Source organism: Salminus brasiliensis, chromosome 1 (genome assembly GCF_030463535.1).
Source record: "Salminus brasiliensis chromosome 1, fSalBra1.hap2, whole genome shotgun sequence".
In the NCBI taxonomy this organism is placed as follows: Eukaryota; Metazoa; Chordata; class Actinopteri; order Characiformes; family Bryconidae; genus Salminus; species Salminus brasiliensis.
In genome coordinates, this window is record NC_132878.1 from 76,871,313 (window position 1) to 76,889,317 (window position 18,005).

At 39.8% G+C, this 18,005-nt stretch overlaps 2 protein-coding genes across 5 annotated transcripts; both read right to left on the reverse strand.

Moving 5' to 3' along the window:
• Positions 1-1,801: 1,801 nt before the first annotated feature.
• On the reverse strand, positions 1,802-3,865 carry tcf24 (transcription factor 24). The gene is made up of 2 exons (XM_072677653.1): positions 3,488-3,865; positions 1,802-1,927 (listed from the first exon to the last, which is right to left on the reverse strand). Exons 1-2 carry the CDS (start codon positions 3,863-3,865, stop codon positions 1,802-1,804), a joined length of 504 nt encoding a protein of 167 aa, XP_072533754.1.
• Positions 3,866-6,333: 2,468 nt separating this feature from the next.
• Positions 6,334-16,316, reverse strand: ppp1r42 (protein phosphatase 1, regulatory subunit 42). 4 transcript variants are annotated; one of them, XM_072658013.1, is made up of 9 exons: positions 16,255-16,316; positions 14,346-14,499; positions 14,093-14,259; positions 11,821-11,959; positions 11,169-11,285; positions 9,393-9,510; positions 9,031-9,162; positions 8,598-8,731; positions 6,334-6,777 (listed from the first exon to the last, which is right to left on the reverse strand). In XM_072658013.1, exons 2-9 carry the CDS (start codon positions 14,475-14,477, stop codon positions 6,607-6,609), a joined length of 1,110 nt encoding a protein of 369 aa, XP_072514114.1. In that variant the 5' UTR covers positions 14,478-14,499; positions 16,255-16,316; the 3' UTR covers positions 6,334-6,606. The 4 variants fall into 4 exon arrangements, with proteins under 4 accessions (XP_072514114.1, XP_072514123.1, XP_072514132.1 ...); XM_072658022.1 differs by having other exon boundaries at positions 6,610-6,777; positions 8,593-8,731; XM_072658031.1 differs by having other exon boundaries at positions 6,700-6,777; positions 8,593-8,731; positions 9,080-9,162.
• Between the last annotated feature and the right edge of the window lie 1,689 nt (positions 16,317-18,005).

Below are 18,005 nucleotides of genomic sequence, written 5' to 3' on the forward strand. Positions count from 1 at the left end.
CTGGACATACATCTGAATATAACACTTACTATGTAATATAACTTTAAAATAAGTTGTCTTAATTACACACTTCTCAGCACACACTGCGCGGGATCTTCACATGTATGTCTGTATTAACAGTTTAACAAGCGTTTGTAGGAATGTGTGCCACAGGTCCGATATAATAAAGCATGTATTAGACCCTGTCTGAGCGCTCTCACTAAATATGTTTATGGACACCTCCGTTTTTAGTCTACTGTATATCAAAAGCTCCCCAAACCTCCTCCAAACACGTACCTGTTCCAGCAGTAAACCTGAAGTAAATCAGATATGGATTTGATGTAGATATAGATTCAGTTCAGCTGATTTGGATGGGGATCATTAGTCAGCTGTTGCAGGTTTGATTCTTGTATATTTTCCTTTATAAAACAGGCTTAGCGGTTGACCAGTGCACGTGCTAGCTACTGGACTGTGGCTTTAAATCCCAAAAGACTTAATAACTAATATCTGATATTTTGTTGTTGCTGTTTTAAAAACGTTTTAAAGCTCAGTTAAGAATAAATATAGCGAAGGTGTGCCACTGAAATGGATACAACAAATAATAAAGCCAGGTTTAAGATGCTTTTAATAAAGGTAAATCTAGTGGATCAGTCATTGCTAATATCCTGAATTATTTCAATACAGCCAATTTAAGAAATCCTTTAACGTTATATGCTACAGACAACTGAAATACTGCTATAAGGCTACGATTTATTATTATTTGTTTAATATTTTGCTGTAATAATATTGTTTATTGCTTTTTTAATTCTTATTTATATTGTGTATATAGTGTAAATTATTTATTTATCTAAATTTTTGTAACTGAGTGTCCTGCTATCCCTTTCTGCTGTTACACTGTGAATTTCCCCACTGCGGGACTAATAAAGGACTATCTTATCATATTATATCTTATTTTGTTTTGTTTGTTTTGTCGTTTTTTTAAACACACAACAAACCTCTTGTTTTCTTCATTAAAAAAAAAAAATAATGTAATCATAAAAGCATTCATCTGAAATGTATTTCAACCGAGTTTCAAATGTGGGATCAAAAAAAATTTTTTTTTATTTATCTCACTTTACAATCCACAAATACACCCGACAACAACTGATGCAAGAAGGAAGGAGGGATGGAAGAAAGAGAGGAGGGTAACGAGCAGAAGAAGCTGGGCTCCTACTGGACCTGCTATTGTCGAGACTCTGACACACCACTTCACATGACGAATGCGATGCTGTTCACACACATGCATTTAGTGCAAATATTTGAACTGAAAGTGCACAGCCAACAAGTCAAGCATGACAGCTCATTAGCCCCAAAACACAGTTTAGCTACACACCATAACCCCCAACAAGACACACAACCCCCGAGCAGACACCCACAGCTGTTTCAGGAAGAGGATGAAAACAACAGAAAACTGCGATCAGTCATTAAAACGCTATTTACAGTCTCAAGCGAACTCGGCTATTGCAGTTTAATATGCACGTCTGTGAGATGCAGAACACAGCCAGCAAAGCCCAGCGCCACCCAGTCCTCCAGTCCCATCGGCTTCTCATCTCAGTGGGAAAGTGCTGAAATGAGGAAAGGACAGCTTCTGCTCGTGTTCAGAGGGAGTAAGGGTGGGTGCTGTGATGCTGGTGATGGGCAATCCCAGCCCCAGTGACCCGTGCGTTTTTGAGCCGCGGCAGACAGTTTGTAATAATAATAATAATAATAATAATAGTAGTAGTAATAATAATAATTTAAGCCTTCATTTTTGCCTCCACAAAGTCTTTTGTGCAAATGTTTTTTATGAATGAGATGATGATGATGATGATGATGATGATGATGATGCTCCTTGGGTTTCACTGTGAGCCGAGTTATTCAGGAACTGACCGGTCGCACCGATGTAGAGTCTCGAGCGCATGGGCCACTTCTGCAAAACACAGAATTCAAAGCATAAAGATCAAAGACCTAAAAACAAGCATGATCTCATGATCTACAGAGAAAGCCTCACAGATCTGCGGACTGGAATAACGCGATGTAATGTAGCTGTATCTTGGACGCACATGCAGCTGCACTGAATTACATTCATTCATTAGTTCTGCTAAACATCAGTGCTGCGACCTAAAGAAGGAATTTGATAGAATATCAAATTAATTCATTATTGTTAAATAATAGACATTCGGCTTTTGTGCACATGTGGACCAAATACATTTTCAGAGATGGACACACAAATGTCTCAAAATGACATACATTGAGATGAAAGACATGGAGTAAAAGTTTTATCATAATGTAAAATAACTAAAACAGGAGTAGACGTAGCATCTAAACCCGGGTCCCTCAGTAGTTTCAGTAGTTTATTTAAAACGATTCCCTCTTTGAGCAAAGCCATATAATAACCCCTTCTAGTTTTCTAACCATCCATGTGTTCAAAGCTTTACAAAACTTTAGTTGATCTAAAGGTTTTCACCAGTTTAAAGGTTCTGCGCACTCTTCACACACATCTCTACAAACCTGTGGGTTTTTTTTCGCGGAATCAAAGGTGGTTCAGCAGTTGGTTCAGCAGTTGGTTCAGCAGTTGGTTCAGCTAAGACATCGCTAGCTAAACTCTTTTGTAGCACATGTATTTATGTATTGATATTGATGTGCAATGGAACTTACAGCATCGACCCTAACGTTTGTTATGCAGTATGTTTCTCTTCTGGAAGCTTTTGGTCTAAATTAAAATGTTGGAGCTCTGAAGTGAGTGTAAGTGTAGGTTGTAGTCCAGTAGCTGAACCAACAGAGTAGAATAAAATGAAACCCAGTAAAGGAAAGATGATCTAAATGCGTACAGAAGCAAACAGGGGTCAGAAACATATCTCTGATAAGTATAATAAAATTGAGTACTGTTTGTAGCATCAATATTAATTGTAACAGTAAGAATTAAGTCCTCCTCTAGAGGCAGAGTTGTGATTGGCTTCAGATTATGTCCTGAATCGGTTTATATTGTTTACAAGAATAATAATAAATGTCTGAACTACAAGCTACATTTATACTATATATAAATATATATATATATATATAAACTGTAGCGTGTAGTTCAGACATTTGTCTACCTCCTTACACACACACACACACACACACACACACACACACACATATATATATATATATATATATATATATATAGGTAGAATAAACAACGTATGAATGCAAGTTATAAATAAAACAAAACTCATATATAAATGCATAAAACTCTTAAAGCACTGAGAACATAAACGCACACAAATATAGACTAAATGCACAAAAATATAAATGCACAAGGCAGCAATGCAGAAACATGCATGCCCGCATTAAGCGCACAAAATGCACAACAAGCAGGACACTGAATGAGTACACACTTACACACACACACAAGTGAGAATATGTATATGTATATAGATATGTATATAGATATGTATATGTAATACATATATAATACATAAACACACAGAGCAAGAGTTGCACTCACTTTCACAGGATGCAGGTACCCGTCCCCTTTGAGTGGCCTGAACGCCTCGGTCGTCTGTTTCCCCGCGTCCCCGTCCTCCTCGCTCTCCTCTTGTAAGGTCCTGGTCAGATGGGCGATGTACGTTGTGGCTAAGATCAGCACGTCCAGCTTGGACAGTTTGGTGTCCGGCGGCACGGACGGTAAAGTCCTCTGCAGTTCCAGGAAAGCGTGACGGAGCGTCTGCACGCGGCTCCTCTCGCGTGCGGCGTTGGCGGCGGCGGGCCGGCCCCTTCCCGCGAGTCCGGGGCCCGGAACACCCCTGGAGCGCCGACGGTCAGAGGGCTCCGGACTGGGACTGGGACTGGGGCTGCAGGCGGGGCTCTCAGGCTGCGGCTCCATGCGGGATCAGCGCCGGACCTGAAGCACTTAAACACACAACACAGCACTGCTTATCTACCGCTTTAACAAGACATACAGCAACACAGGAGGTTGTCCTGTTTCCCATCTCAAACTCAGCAGACAAAGTCTGCTTGGATGTTGTTATAAAAAATATGAGCCTTGATTTGTGATCACATCCATGAAGTGACTTCAAGACTTTGCTGAAACAGTTTATATATACGGGTATTAAAAACTGCAGGCTGTATCTGATGGTTCTTTAAGCAGATAGTGTAGACAGCATGGTTAGAATAGGAGTGCACAGGAAACCCTGTCAAATAGTCCGATTAATTGAGGGCCATCTATTAATCTCACAGTGCAAAATAAGAACCCATCAAACTCACACCGTCAAGCATTGAGGAAAAACTGGGCGATTAATCGAACACCTCCAAACTGAGCAAGCTCTTCCCAGCCCGCACAGCCCGCACAGCCCGCACAGCCCGCACAGCCCGTGTCTCCAGTGTTAAAAGTTTTCTACAGCAGAGTAGAGAGGCGCGCTCTTACCTTCAGCCTAAGCGTGTGAGCAGTCTGGTGCTGGACATGCAGCCGTTCACTGCTCGCTGCTCTGCGCTCTGAGTGGGCAGCTCCGCTCCCTCCGCATTAAAATCTATATAAAGCAGCGCCTCACCTTGAAGCGGCGCGCAGCTCTCAGGAGCCTCTCATTTATTGGGAAAACAACAAGCTGACAGCTCTTTCACTCCGGAGCAATTAATCAGGGGCCTTTAAAGCTCAGTGGCAGCCAGAGGGGCTCCGCTCACTTTTCCCTTTAACTCACTTGAGGAGAGCAGCGGGTTTCAGCCCAGACTGATCTCCTACCTCACACTGCACTCACTCAGCAGCACTGTCCTGATCGTCCCGTCTTTATTGGGCTGTTTCCAAAGGGCAGGGCAGGGCAGGGCAGGGCAGGGCAGGGCAGGGCAGGGCAGGGGATGGCACTAGTAGGGGTAAGTCATATGCAGAGGTGTGTAGAGGAGTTTAAACCCCTCCAATCATGAAGTCCTGTAACTTCAGTGGAGCAATCGAACTAAACCCAGAACTAAAATTAGAAATATAATAAAGATGTAGAGAAAGTCCCATGTCCCACATCTATTAGCAGGGGAACTGAAGGGGGTTAGGCTCTATTCTTCTAAAAACAAAATGCCAGAACTTGAAAGCAAAATGGTTCAGGAGGAATAGTTCAGCAGAACAGAATGAAATTCATTTATTGATGAAGATTTATAGCAGAAATGATGTAAAATTGCATTAATGGCCTAAAGTTGTGTTCTCAAGTACATGAAACATGAAAGTAAAGAGAATTAAATACGACCCATCCCTGCGTCTAAATAATGGTTAAATACATTTTCTCTATAGTAGAAACCCTTCATGCCAAGCCTTTTATTTTTTTTTACCTCTTTATGAGTCAAATAATCCCTTTTTTCAGCAGAACACTTTGCTGGGTGGACAAATTCAGACTCCAGTAATGCTCAATTCACCAACCCAGCCTCCCTATTATTTTGCCACGCTGGCTTGAAGGCACCGGCTACTGGCAGCAGAAACTGAGCATTTCGAGAGGGGCAGAAATCGGGCATGATATTTAGAGCTGCAGACAGCAACACGCAGCTTCATTTCCTGAGACACGGCCGAGAAATAAACTCTAAACACTGCAATCAACAGGCAAGTATGAGGAAATTCTTGCGAGACTCCCAAATTAATCACTCTGATTTCCAGAGTCCACGCAGAGAGATGGAATTAATGAATGGAATTATTCATAACATGTATATCTCAGACTGGTCTTAATAAACATTGTTTTTGTAAGGATGAAGTAACAGTTTCGCTCCAGGCCACTAATTACGAACTAGAGCAAAGGAGGTTAAGTAAGCTCCTCTACCTAATTACTCCACATCTTTCACGGTGGGTCTATACCCTGGTGTGGTTAGAAAAACTCCCTCGATAGCCAACCTAGGCTGTTACGACGTATGTCTCACTGCTGGTTAGAATGACCAAAAGGAAACGGTTGTCCACATATTATTTATTTGCTGATACAAAGCTAGAACGGTATGTTCCCCAGAACAAAGCAGACCGGCCTGTTTTCATATCGTTGCCCTTGTGATTATTAAATTAGGCTTAAATTTGTCTTAGTGGCGAGTGTTTAATGAAGGTAAAGCCTGTAATAATATAGCCTATAAAGCCTATAAAAAAAGCCTATAGAAATAAACACGTTTAGCCTCCCACAAAAGAACTACACCTTTTATAAAGGGTGGATCTAATCATAGCATTAATTACAACCATGCAAAAATGTGTAGGTCGTTTTTAAATATGGGAATTTTTAAATAAATCTCTGATTTGAAACATGACTGTGAGTCAAGTGGTTTCTGATTGAAAAAGGCAGCACATAGACACAAATCACAACACATCATTTGGTAAGTGTAACAACCAATTTTTATTATTCCAGACTGTAAATAAACATTTCACACAAACACACACACACACATCTAGATGTTAAACACTGATTCAGACTAAATGCTCAGATATAATGCAGGGAAATCTGAGAGTCGTCATTTGATCAAATAGTCTCATAAGCTATCATTCAGGCAGTGTATATGAGTGCATGGAACATCATAAGGATGACCTTGGCTGCTGTCAGTGTGAAACGGCTCTGAAACATCTACATTTACAGAAACACAGTGACATAATGACAGTAGCAGACCGCAACTATGGACTTCATTTTACCGAGAGCGCTCAGATCCGTTCCAGATGCACTCATGACGAAATGTGTGTGTGCCTAAGTGTGTGTGGGCCTGAGGAGCCACAGAGCCATTTAACTCTGACTTTTCCAAGACTCCTGCATTTCTGTGGCTAGCCGTGCACTGGCTGGAATCTTCACTCTTCTTGACATGCTAACAACAAAAAAGGGCAGTTTAACACAAGGTGTACTTCATAACTACCTAATAAAATTGATCTTACATCACATGTTACCACACAATAAAAAAAAAATACTATATATATCACTGATGTCCAATGGAAAACATGTAGTTTGTTCCATGTTTGAACCCTGTAGCTGCTCTGAACACTGTATAAATAAGTATGGATGAACAGACCAATAGAAATTATTCAAATTACTTAAGTAAACCTCTTAATATATATATATATATATATATTCTCTAACATGAACCCTGTAGCTGCTCTGTACACTGTGTAAATAATTCTGGATGGAATAAAATATTTTACATTGACTTCCATTAAAAGTGAAGAAGGTTTTTTTTCTCTTCTCCTGTAAAGTTGCTGTTTTGGAGATACTTGTTTTTCTTTGGACACTATATATCGACAATATATATATAAATCATATTTTCACAGTAATTAACAGAAAATTTAATCCACGCAATTCACTTGTACTGAAAATATTCAGATGTTTTGTAGCTCATTTAAGGTTAATACCTTGAATCAAGCCTGTTTATTTACCAGTAGTTAAGTAAGAGCTAAGGCAGCAAGCTTTAAAATCTTCTACATTGTGTCATTTAAAGACTGTTCTGTAAAGTGCAATTTCTATACTATTTCTGACCATGTTAGAATGTCCCAGATAAAACACTTTAGTGCTGACATTGTTGTCTTTCACTAAACATGTTTTGAAATCAATTTTCTAACCGTTTTGCCAGTTTAGTAATAGATATTCCCAGTTTAATACATCTGACACACGACAGCGTCATTTGGATGCCAAAGGCCAGCACATCCCTCATCCGATTTCTATGAAGTGTGTCAGGGCATCGTTTCAAACTGCCATCCATGCAGCCATGGATTGCTGATGATCCTTCCCTCCCAGTGGGACTGCGGTGGGATGCATCCTCAGAGACCGCCAACCTTGTATGGCACCAGGCCCGGCTCGGTCTTAAGCCTGAATTCAGGCTGCACAGTCTACCTCTGGAAGCAGTGATTTACTGGGTATGCTCTCAGGGGACGGGGCAGTTTTTCTAAAGCTAAACTGTAGCTTATGACCCCACACACAACAGCTTAGGGAAGTGATGGTTAACCTCAGGCAAGTTGTAAAAAAGAAAACTGTTTATTTGCATGGGCAGTTAAAAATCTATGAGATGTAGTTTTTGACAAATAGCAGGCCATTTATCAGGCAAGGAGAGAGGAAGGAAATGGGTCGCTATATGAAGCATGTGTAGGCTGATTGTTTATACATATTTTTAAAGTAAAAGGAAGGAATTTTAACTTAAAAAATAAACTGAATGTTAACTTGTTGTGAAAAGAAACGATGGAGAATTAATTGGGATATGCCAAATGATGTCAAGTCAAATTAAAACTGAGCAAAATGATACGAAAATAATAATTATAATAAAAATATAAGGAATTCATCTGCTGAATGGCTAATACATAGTTGATTGTCATGGACAATAATTTCAGTGCTTTTCTATGTACTTAACTTAAAGCACATTTATAACAGAGGCCAGTGGACACGTGCTGAAGATACTGCTCATTGGCTTCTATAAACAGCAGTGACGTGTGTTTCAAAAAGCAGGTTTTCAGTTCAGTTCTTTTCAAGGTACAGGGTTAGATGGCTCAACATTATTGACCACAATAACTGATGATAAAACAAAGATTTAGCAGACTGAGATTAATTTGACAAATGCTGGACAATTCCTTTAACTTCTAAAGGAATCAGGGTCTGAAGAAGAAGAGAACAGAGGGATAGAAGGTGCTGTTGTTCATACCTTACCCCTATGCAGTCTGTCCACACTGGGTCTGACCTCATTTTTATGCTGGGTCTCCCAAACTCCAGCGGCTTCCTCTTCCCCAGAAAGCCAGCACGGTTCTGGGCAGAGGGATGCTGGGGGCCCAAGTGAAAGTCAGCTGGAACAAAAACAGAGTGACTCACATTCTGTCGCGATCCCAATACACAGGACACAGAGGGACATGGGTGTGTTTGGTTACATGCTGATGACATATAATGGCCCGGATCCTACAGCACATGTTTAATATTATTCGTGAAAAGGTAGGATTCCATTGTACAAACCTAAGGCAGTTTGCATAAACACAAAAAACCCACTATTGCAGTGATATGTTTTATATCCACCTCAGATCAGCAAAGGTTAGTTGTTAATAAAGCAGGTATGTAGGTCAAGCTGATTATAGCATGCTAATGATCATACCAGACAACGGATATGTGATTTCTCTTGTCATGATTCTTTCACTTCTCACTTTCTTCTTGGCTTCTTTCGAGGCTTTCCAGTTTATTAGAAACTGTCTTGATAACTCATTTATTTCTTTCCCATCAAGGTCCTCTAGTCATGAAGAAAAATAGACTTCAGCAATAAATCATATCACATAAAAACAGTAATAATATATTGAAAAGAATCAGAAGTCTGAATAACACATTAAAATCCAAAGATTAACTTTTAAATAAAAAAACAAAAACAAAAGTTAAGTAAAATGTATTCATTACTTTTAAAATGAAAACTCAGTTTAAGCAGAAAAAGCAAAAAAATGATGACGTGTTGAAAAGAGCTCTTACCCAGCTTTCTGCAAACGGTTATTAGTCTGTCTCTGTATTTGGGTGTGTGACACACAGGATTTCCACGCAAATCCATTCTATGCAGTTGAGGCCACTGAGAGAAGACCACCTCCAGCTCCTGAGGCAGAGAGAGTGAAAATAATTAATTAAATAATTTGATCTACTATTAAAAGTAGAGGTGCCACAAAGGGACCTTAGAGGGATGCCAAAGAAGAAGCATTTTTGGTTCCATAAAGAACCCTGTATGTAAAAAAAAACCCTGTTTCAAAGGTTTAATGAAGAGAACGTAACGGTTCTTCACACTCACATCTCTTTTAAAAACGAGCAAAAATACCTTTAAAAATCTTTAAAAAACAGGCCTTCAATGGCACAGCTCAAAAAAACATTGTAGCACTTTTATTTTTAAGACTATAGTTCATAACTTGAATTTGTGATTCTAGGGGCAATGGTCTGCATTTCCAAAAACCTTGGAACAGCTTTAGTTACTTAAGAAAGTGAAGGCGTAAACAAGCCATCAGCTTGCTTTAATAAATACTGTCACTCGGACTAACAAGTTCCCTGGGGCTGTTGCCCTCCAGCATGTTGCCCGGAGTGTATGTTTATCTAAAGACACATTAATCCAGCCTGGAAATATGAATACTCTCTGGACACACTCTGATTGTTCGTTGCCTTCCTGTCTCAACCAAGTGCTTCCACTTTTCAGTCCGCGTGCAATCAGCTCTAGCGGGACCCCGGCGAGGCCGCATGCTTGCAGGCTTTGATAAATGATCGTGTCAGGCCCGTCACTCAGAGGGCTTGGCTGGGAACTGGCCGGCACCAAATTGCTCTCCCATGCGCATGAGTGCTGAATGCACTCCTGACTGGGGTCCTCTCCAGCCTCGCGCTGGACTAATGATGGCCAGTTATGAACCTGTATTGGACCAGCCCTTCGATCCTCCGTCCTCAGCCGTCTGGCCACGCGCCACTAACGGCCTCTGCAGATACCCATTTGTCACTCGGCTGACTGCTTGTCATAATCTCTTTTAAAAATCCATAATGTTTCCTCTGGATTCCCACTGAACTGCGCAAAAAGGAAGAAGAATCGACCCTTTGGGTGCTGTCTTCGCCCAATCAATAGTGGCCGAGGGGTTGTATAAATTAAAGGAGATATCTGCTAAACATGAAAGCTTCCTTTGACACATGTATTGCAATTACCTGCAGCAGCAGCAGCGCTGAGGGGTGGCTCTTGGCCTGTGTGGAGAACTCACCGCACAGGACACTTACAAGGTTTTTAGACCTACTTCACATTTCTTCACGTCTGTCAGCTTTCACATATCAAAGTCAGACTAATAGCCTCTCCTGAAGAAATCGGTCAAAAAACCACATATAAAAAAAGCGACATGATTTTTAGTACTCCCACGGAGTGTGTGCTGTTTTACAAAGCTGCAGCTAGAGTTGAAGTATCAGTTGTATAATGTGGAGCAAAATAAGTCTACTGAGGAAGGAGGAAAACTTGTGCTTGTTTAAGCTGTCAGCAAAGGTGGTCCCTGGAGACTAGCCCACTGATTTGTTGAATAATTCTGACCCTGTCCAACTCTGAAGACCGGGAACCGCTGGCAGGATTTGCAAGATTAACCTTTTTTTTAGCACTCGACGCTCAGGATCATTTCACATATCATAGACAGCTCAACTGGATCAAATAAACCTAACGGCACACAAAATCTAGTCAACTGTAGAGTATTACAACTACATGAGTTCATTGTGCTCTGTCAGTTCAGAAAAGTAAAGATCTTTTACCTGCACATCCTGTAGCTGGTTGTCTGCAGCATATAAGTGTGTCAGTTTGTTAAGAACTGCCAGCTCGTGTATCTCATCGATGTTGTTGTCATTAATATTCAAAACACTTAGCGACCCCTATAAAAAGAACAATTGAGAGTTGCCGTTATTTTAAGCTTGACACCAGATCCTCTAGTAGGATAAATGAACATGCTGTACTACTAAATGAAGGGCTTTTTGGAATGTTCTTATGCTTGCTGCAATTTCATTAATTATCAAAATAAACAAAATTCTCAAATTTACAGCTTGTTTACCTACAACCAGGGCAGAAAACAAGTTTCGGTTTAGGAAGGGGCCACAGAGACCTCTTTTACTATCATCTAAGCTTACACAAAAACGGCTTTATTATGAAGCACTAGTCCGGTATATGGGATGCCTCCATCTAGGCTTACTACTTGCCAACAGTAAACATGTAGATGGTAGGTGATAAACATAGATAGGTGACGCATACCCATATGTGATGTAGACACACATACTCTGACTCAGTACATCCACACATGTTCATTTGAACTACTAGTAGACGATACGTTTCTATATGTTCACAGAATGCATCACAAACATACAAGAAGATCAGTGCTCCAGTGTTGTCTGCGTGCAGGGCTGAGGTTCTTACAGAGAGAGCAAGAACGGTGCAAGGGTCAAAAATCAGCTTTTCTCCAGGCGGTAGTCTCTGGCCCTCTATGTGCAGCTCCTTCAGTTCTTTCAGTTGCTCCAAACCCTCAACCACAGTGATGCTGTTGCCCCCCAGAAACCTAACACAAACAAACACATGACTGCTGATATTTGCTCTTGATCTGTGGTTAACTGGAAGTAACACTGCACAGATACTCGATTTTTGTATGAATGAACAGTATGTACATGTTTTTTCTTCACAAATGTACTCTGTGCTTTAAGTTCTTCTTGTGTCCTACTTTTCACACCATTATATTCAGTACCTAATAAGTGGTGCCCAGCCCCAGTCTGGGAGGTCTATCACCCTGACGTTTGTAGCTCCAACACACGTGGCTTTAATATTCAGAAGCTTTGATTGGGTGGCTGCAACTATTTTTTTTCAGGGTAATAGATCTCCAGGAGAAAAGATGGCTGGCCTTGTTAAAAAAAAAACATCTTAACTTCATTAGTTATAACTTCATTCATTTACATTATGTCTTAACTGAACATGAACATATGCTGAATTAAAGGGCCAATTCCATGTGATTTTTATTTATATTTTAATAAAACACTTTCGAGGTAGCAAAAAACACTAAAGCTAAGCTAAGATGCAAAAACAGCCCTTTCTGCTTCAGAATTCCTTTACATTAATCTGCTAATAGACTACTGAAGTCGTGCGTCACTTTGTAGTCCGTGTTATGCCCATACTTGGCATTCCTGGTCTAAGCTCAATTTTCAGTGGTAGAAAAGAATTGGGTTTTCAAAAATTGCCTCTGTGATGTTCTGTGGTAAATAAATATGTCCAGAACTCTGTCCAGCTTGTCCTGTGTAATTTACTCCTGTGCATCACTTGATCCTCTGAATTACAAGGTCGTTTGATAGTAGTAATACTAATTATGGCTGTGTTCCAAAGCCTAGGCTGCATTTCTTGACCACTATGTCATGGAACGCTGTTCCAAAGTGAAAGACCCTTCATAAACAGCTGACGTTTGGAGCGATTTGGAGGACGCAACTGATGTATCCTTCCTGGCCCTCGGTTACCCACAGTTCTTTGCACACATACAACGTGGGAAAATAATTTTAAAAATGAAAATGGTCGTAACAAAGCCTTCAGAGTTGTTATTAATCTTTTTTTTAGGTTTTATAATTATAATTCATTTCAGTGGAAAAAAAGCGCATGTTGCAAGTGACGTCACCATGTGGCCGGGTTAGACTGTTCCATTTGTGTGACTAATAAGCTTCTTAGAAAGAGTTTTCATAGGACAGTCCTACCAAGGACACTCTCTACCTCGGCTGCAGTCCAGGCTCTGAATGCAGCTTTTGCTACATGCAACCTGGTGTTGCTGTGCATCATTTAGACATCAGTAAGATACACCAAACAAAGGTCAACTTGTAGGTCCTAATAGCAAGCTAAGAAGGGAAAGCTCTATCATATTTCAGTAAGTATTAGATGAAGAACAGATAACTGCATTTAACCCACATTACGTATCTGCTGAAAATTCATCTTATCACCGGCGTCTTATATATTCTTTCTATATAAAGAGCATAAAGATCTATAAAGAGCATTTTTATATAATAATAATAAAAATAATAATAATAATAATAATAATAATAATAATTTATAGTGCGTCCATAAACCCAAGGGCATCCCACAAAGATGAATTCTTTCTGCCTTCTGGCACACAAATGTCATCAGTGAACAAAAAAACAAGAAATATAATATGAGAAAAAAATTATGATATGGACGTTTTTCTTCTATAGAACAAGAACTTTACCCATGAAGAGGTACAATGTTTTTTTCCAACATCAACAATGTTGTAAAAACATAATGTTTTTGAATATGTATTTGTGTATACAGAGGGGCAGTATTGGCTCAGCGGTTAGAGCACCGGGTTATCTATAACAGGGTTGTGGGTTCGATTCCCGAGCTTGGCAAACTGCCACTGTTGGGCCCTTGAGCAAGGCCCTTTACCCTCTCTGCTCCCCAGGCGCTGGAGTTGGCTGCCCACCGCTCTGGGTGGGTGTGTGTATACTCACTGCCCCTAGCTCACTAGTGTGTGTGTGTGAGTGTGTGTTCACTACCACAGATGGGTTGAATGCAGAGGACCCATTTCGCTGTACAGTGCACACTGTACAGTGACAAATACGTGCCCCTTTACCTTTTTACAGTTTGTATATAGTTGTGTAAAACATTTCTACAAGCAGCTTTATTCATTAGAATAGTTCATACTTACAATTTGGAAAGATTCTGCAGGGATGATAAGTTCTCTATGTGAGTGATGTGGTTGTTCTGCAGGTATAGGTGCGTAAGATTGGAGGCAAAACTCAGACTGCAGATATGTGTTATCTGATTATCGTACAGGTAAAGAACTGTGAGGTTTCTGCACATGGACAGATCATCCTGCAAGTAGGCATGACATAAAAAAAAATCATTAGAATACAATTTAAGTGACTGGAGAGAATACACTTAAGTAGACCATGACTTACGATATCATCTATGTTCCTGTTTGAGAAGTTGAGATGTGTTAATTTCTTCAGATATTGTGATAGGGGGCAGTTTCTTCTGTTTTTGAAGTGGCTGCTGGATTTGGCGATCAGATCCACAGTCAGGCGGATCATGATGACTTGGTGCTCTGTTAATCTGAAAAATAATATGTGGTTATGGGATGGTGACAAAAAAACATGACCATATCATAGCACAGAAATCATCACCTCCACTTTACATTGTGATATAGAGTAAATATACTATGAAAATGGATCAACAGAAAAGAATCATTCAACCTTTAAAGTCACTGTGCAATAATCTCATTTGAGAAATGATATGTAAAGCCGCTTATCTGGGCAGTAAATCTTTATTTAAACAAAAAAGAATCAACTACAATAAATACAAACAGTGAGTATGTTAACTAAACCAATTCCAGCATTCTCTTCGAGGAAGCCCAGTATTTCCAGTCCCCATCCAACACCTTGGTTTATCTAATCAGTTTGTCATTAAAGTAGATCAGGTGAGCTGCTGGTGGAACAGAACAAGACCAAATTCAGGGTGTGGAGTTCACAGAGAAGTCAGCAGTACCAACAAATCAATACATTTACTAAAAAAAACAAAGAGTTTGTCTTATTTTTACTGTGCTTATGTTTATTTGTATTCATTCTAATGTTTTACTGGCAAAATATATATACAACCTTACCGCCTAGGGTGTACGCACAGTACTGCTTATACAAACCAACAGTATTCAGGCCACATAAAAAGCTGTTTACCTGCTTTATTTATTGATGTATTATTTATTTACAAACACTCCTGTCATGTTTGTATTTAGAAATCACAGGCAATTGACCCTATTGGATCATGGTCAGACTTTGTGCAGTCATTCCTAAGAGGCAAATAAGAGGCCAAAGGTGAACTAGATACTTGCTCTTAAGGTGACTTGACCTAAGTTTGTGGTGAAGGCAGATCTATACCCATAGAAAAACTAAAATAATTCCCTTGAGGTTTGCATTATTTATTACCCTGACCCTGGGACATCTGCCTGCTGAATCGTTATCACTGTAAATTGATACACGTTCATGGAAAACGTGTGAAAAGACAATTTTTTCTTCCATTCAGTACAAGATCAGCAAACTGTGTCTCTACTGACTTTGGCTTTCCAAACACCAGCAAAGGCCAAGAAAGAGGTGGATAATACATTCATCAAGGTATGACAGCATGTCTTTTCTACACTTGATCTTCGAGCATAAGGCTATGGGTTGACATGGGGCGCCCCCTGAAATCAATAGAAAGGCACCCTCAAGGGAAAATTATAAAAGGCAGGATAGACACATAGTAGTTAGACAGTCATTCTGTTATATGACAATGAACGATGAACGGGAGTAAACGTAATATTGGTTACACATATTACTTTCTTTGTTTAGGATAGTCGACAAACCTGCACATTGTTGTTGTCACACAAAAAACTTGACTTGAAAACTCCTTAAATTTACAGCTTTACAGAAGAAGGACAAAAAAGAAGTTAAAGTAAAAACCCTTTAGTCCATTATTTGAGCTCCTCTATTGGTCCATTTATCATGAAATATTGCCATAATGTAAAGAACAACTCCCAGATTCAATCTCATCGTAAAATGAAATGCAGCAAAATTTGGAGGTACAGGTTTTTTGTGTGTATTTGTTCAAATGTATGTAGCACTATGTATATAGCTACCTACTACAGTGACTCAGGATGGAGGTAGCTGGAGGCTAACGTGACGGGATCACCTCCACTGTCGAGTTTCACACGATTAGCTTAGCTAGTTCAGTTAACGCAAACTAGTCGAGGCTAAACAGGCCAGAGGAGAGAACACACTGCCTGTCTGTCCAGCGCCTCGATGTGTGGGAGAAGCTCTTTTACACTTAGCTACTTACTGTAGTTCAGCTGGTCCTCGGTGTGAGGACAACCACAGCTCCTCTCCAAGCCCGCAGCGCCGTCCGCGCTTTGTTTAGGAAGTAGCGCTGCTGTCGTCATGGATACCGAACGCTTTACTCCAGACAGCCAATGAGGTGATTGAGCGATTATCTCATTAACAATAAACAAAATATATATATAATTAAAAACACAAACAATATTGTAATAAAATAAAACTGTAGATAATGTTTATACTATTAATTAATTAATGAATTATTTATTTATTTAGATCATTTGTCAGTTACCAGGCTTGGTGTACCTTTATTTAATAGGCAAAGCACCTGTAAAGCATTTCTCATCTCATCACTTCTCAAGCACAGGAATGGACAAGGAATGGACTCCACAAGACCTCTGACCGTGTCCTATGATGTCTGAAAACAAAGATGTTTGCAGGAGATCCTTTAAGTTCTGTAAGTTGTGAGGTGGGACCTTCAAATAGCATCAATGTGCCTTGGGCCTCCATGACCCTCTCACCGGTTCACCGGTGTCCTTTCTTGGAGGTGTCCTTCACTTTTGGTAGGTACTGACCACTGCATACCAGAGAAAAAAACACACGACCTGTTGGTGTTTTGGAGATGTTCTGACCCGCCATCTAACCATCACAAGTAGGTCCTTGTCAAAGTGAATCAGATTCGTATGCTTGTCCATCTGTCCTGCTGTTCACTTGCTGTTTAATATGTACTATATATCTAACCCTGGACAGATAATTAATCAGTGTTATGAATTTCACCTGGTAGTGATTTTAAACAGATATATGTTACAGTATCCTATTTTGAAAGTGCTGTTTGGTTTATGGTATTTAATATATGGTCTCTTAGCATAAAAGTCATTTTGAAATAATGTTGAAATTCAAGCAGTTACTGCAGTGTCCTTCATCTATAACATAGATGGTAGTACACCAGTATAATATAGGATAATTCTGTTACAGTTAACATTTTAAAAGTAGTAACATTTCCTGTGAATACAATGGCTCAATATATTTTAGCTCCAGTTACAGTTAACCTGTTGAATGTTATACATTTATTGGCCACTTAATAAATGGCTTAAATTATTCCTTAAATTGTTAAGGTAATTGTTAATTATTAGCTAAACATATAAACCTTTACTTTTACGACTTAACATATGTTAAATATTATAAAATACAGCAGCAGAGCGTTTATATACTGTATAGTTATCACATAAGTAGTGAAAAAGTAAGGCATTAAAAAAAGATAAGAAATGTCTTACTGAACTGTCTTATATCAGAAGAAGTAAAAACAAGGGCCTGAACTTGAAAAGTCACACAAGTTGAAACTGTTAGGTCCACACTTAGGGTTGCCCTTGAGGCCTAGAAGAGACAAGGCCCAAAGGTATTTGCCTTCTGTAATCAGAGCTTATGTGTATCAGCCTCAGCATTCAGAGCTTTTTCTCTCTCTCTCTCTCTCTCTCTCTCATAGTGAGCTCGAATTGCATTCTGTAATAATGCGTATCATTCCTAATGGTAGCATGGGGGGAGCGATGCAGTGACCCGTGTGTTGTTATATAACGTCAAGGAATGAGCTTCCTGAGCCTGAGTGACTCGCCTCCATTTATGCATGCAGAGCACTTGGCAGGGAGGAAATGTAGCTCTAGTGGGAGGAGTCCTCCCCCTTCTTTTGAGGCTTTCCTTCAGGGCACCCAGCATGTTTCAGCCCCTCACTACCATGCTTGTCGAGAATATTCTGTGATCCAA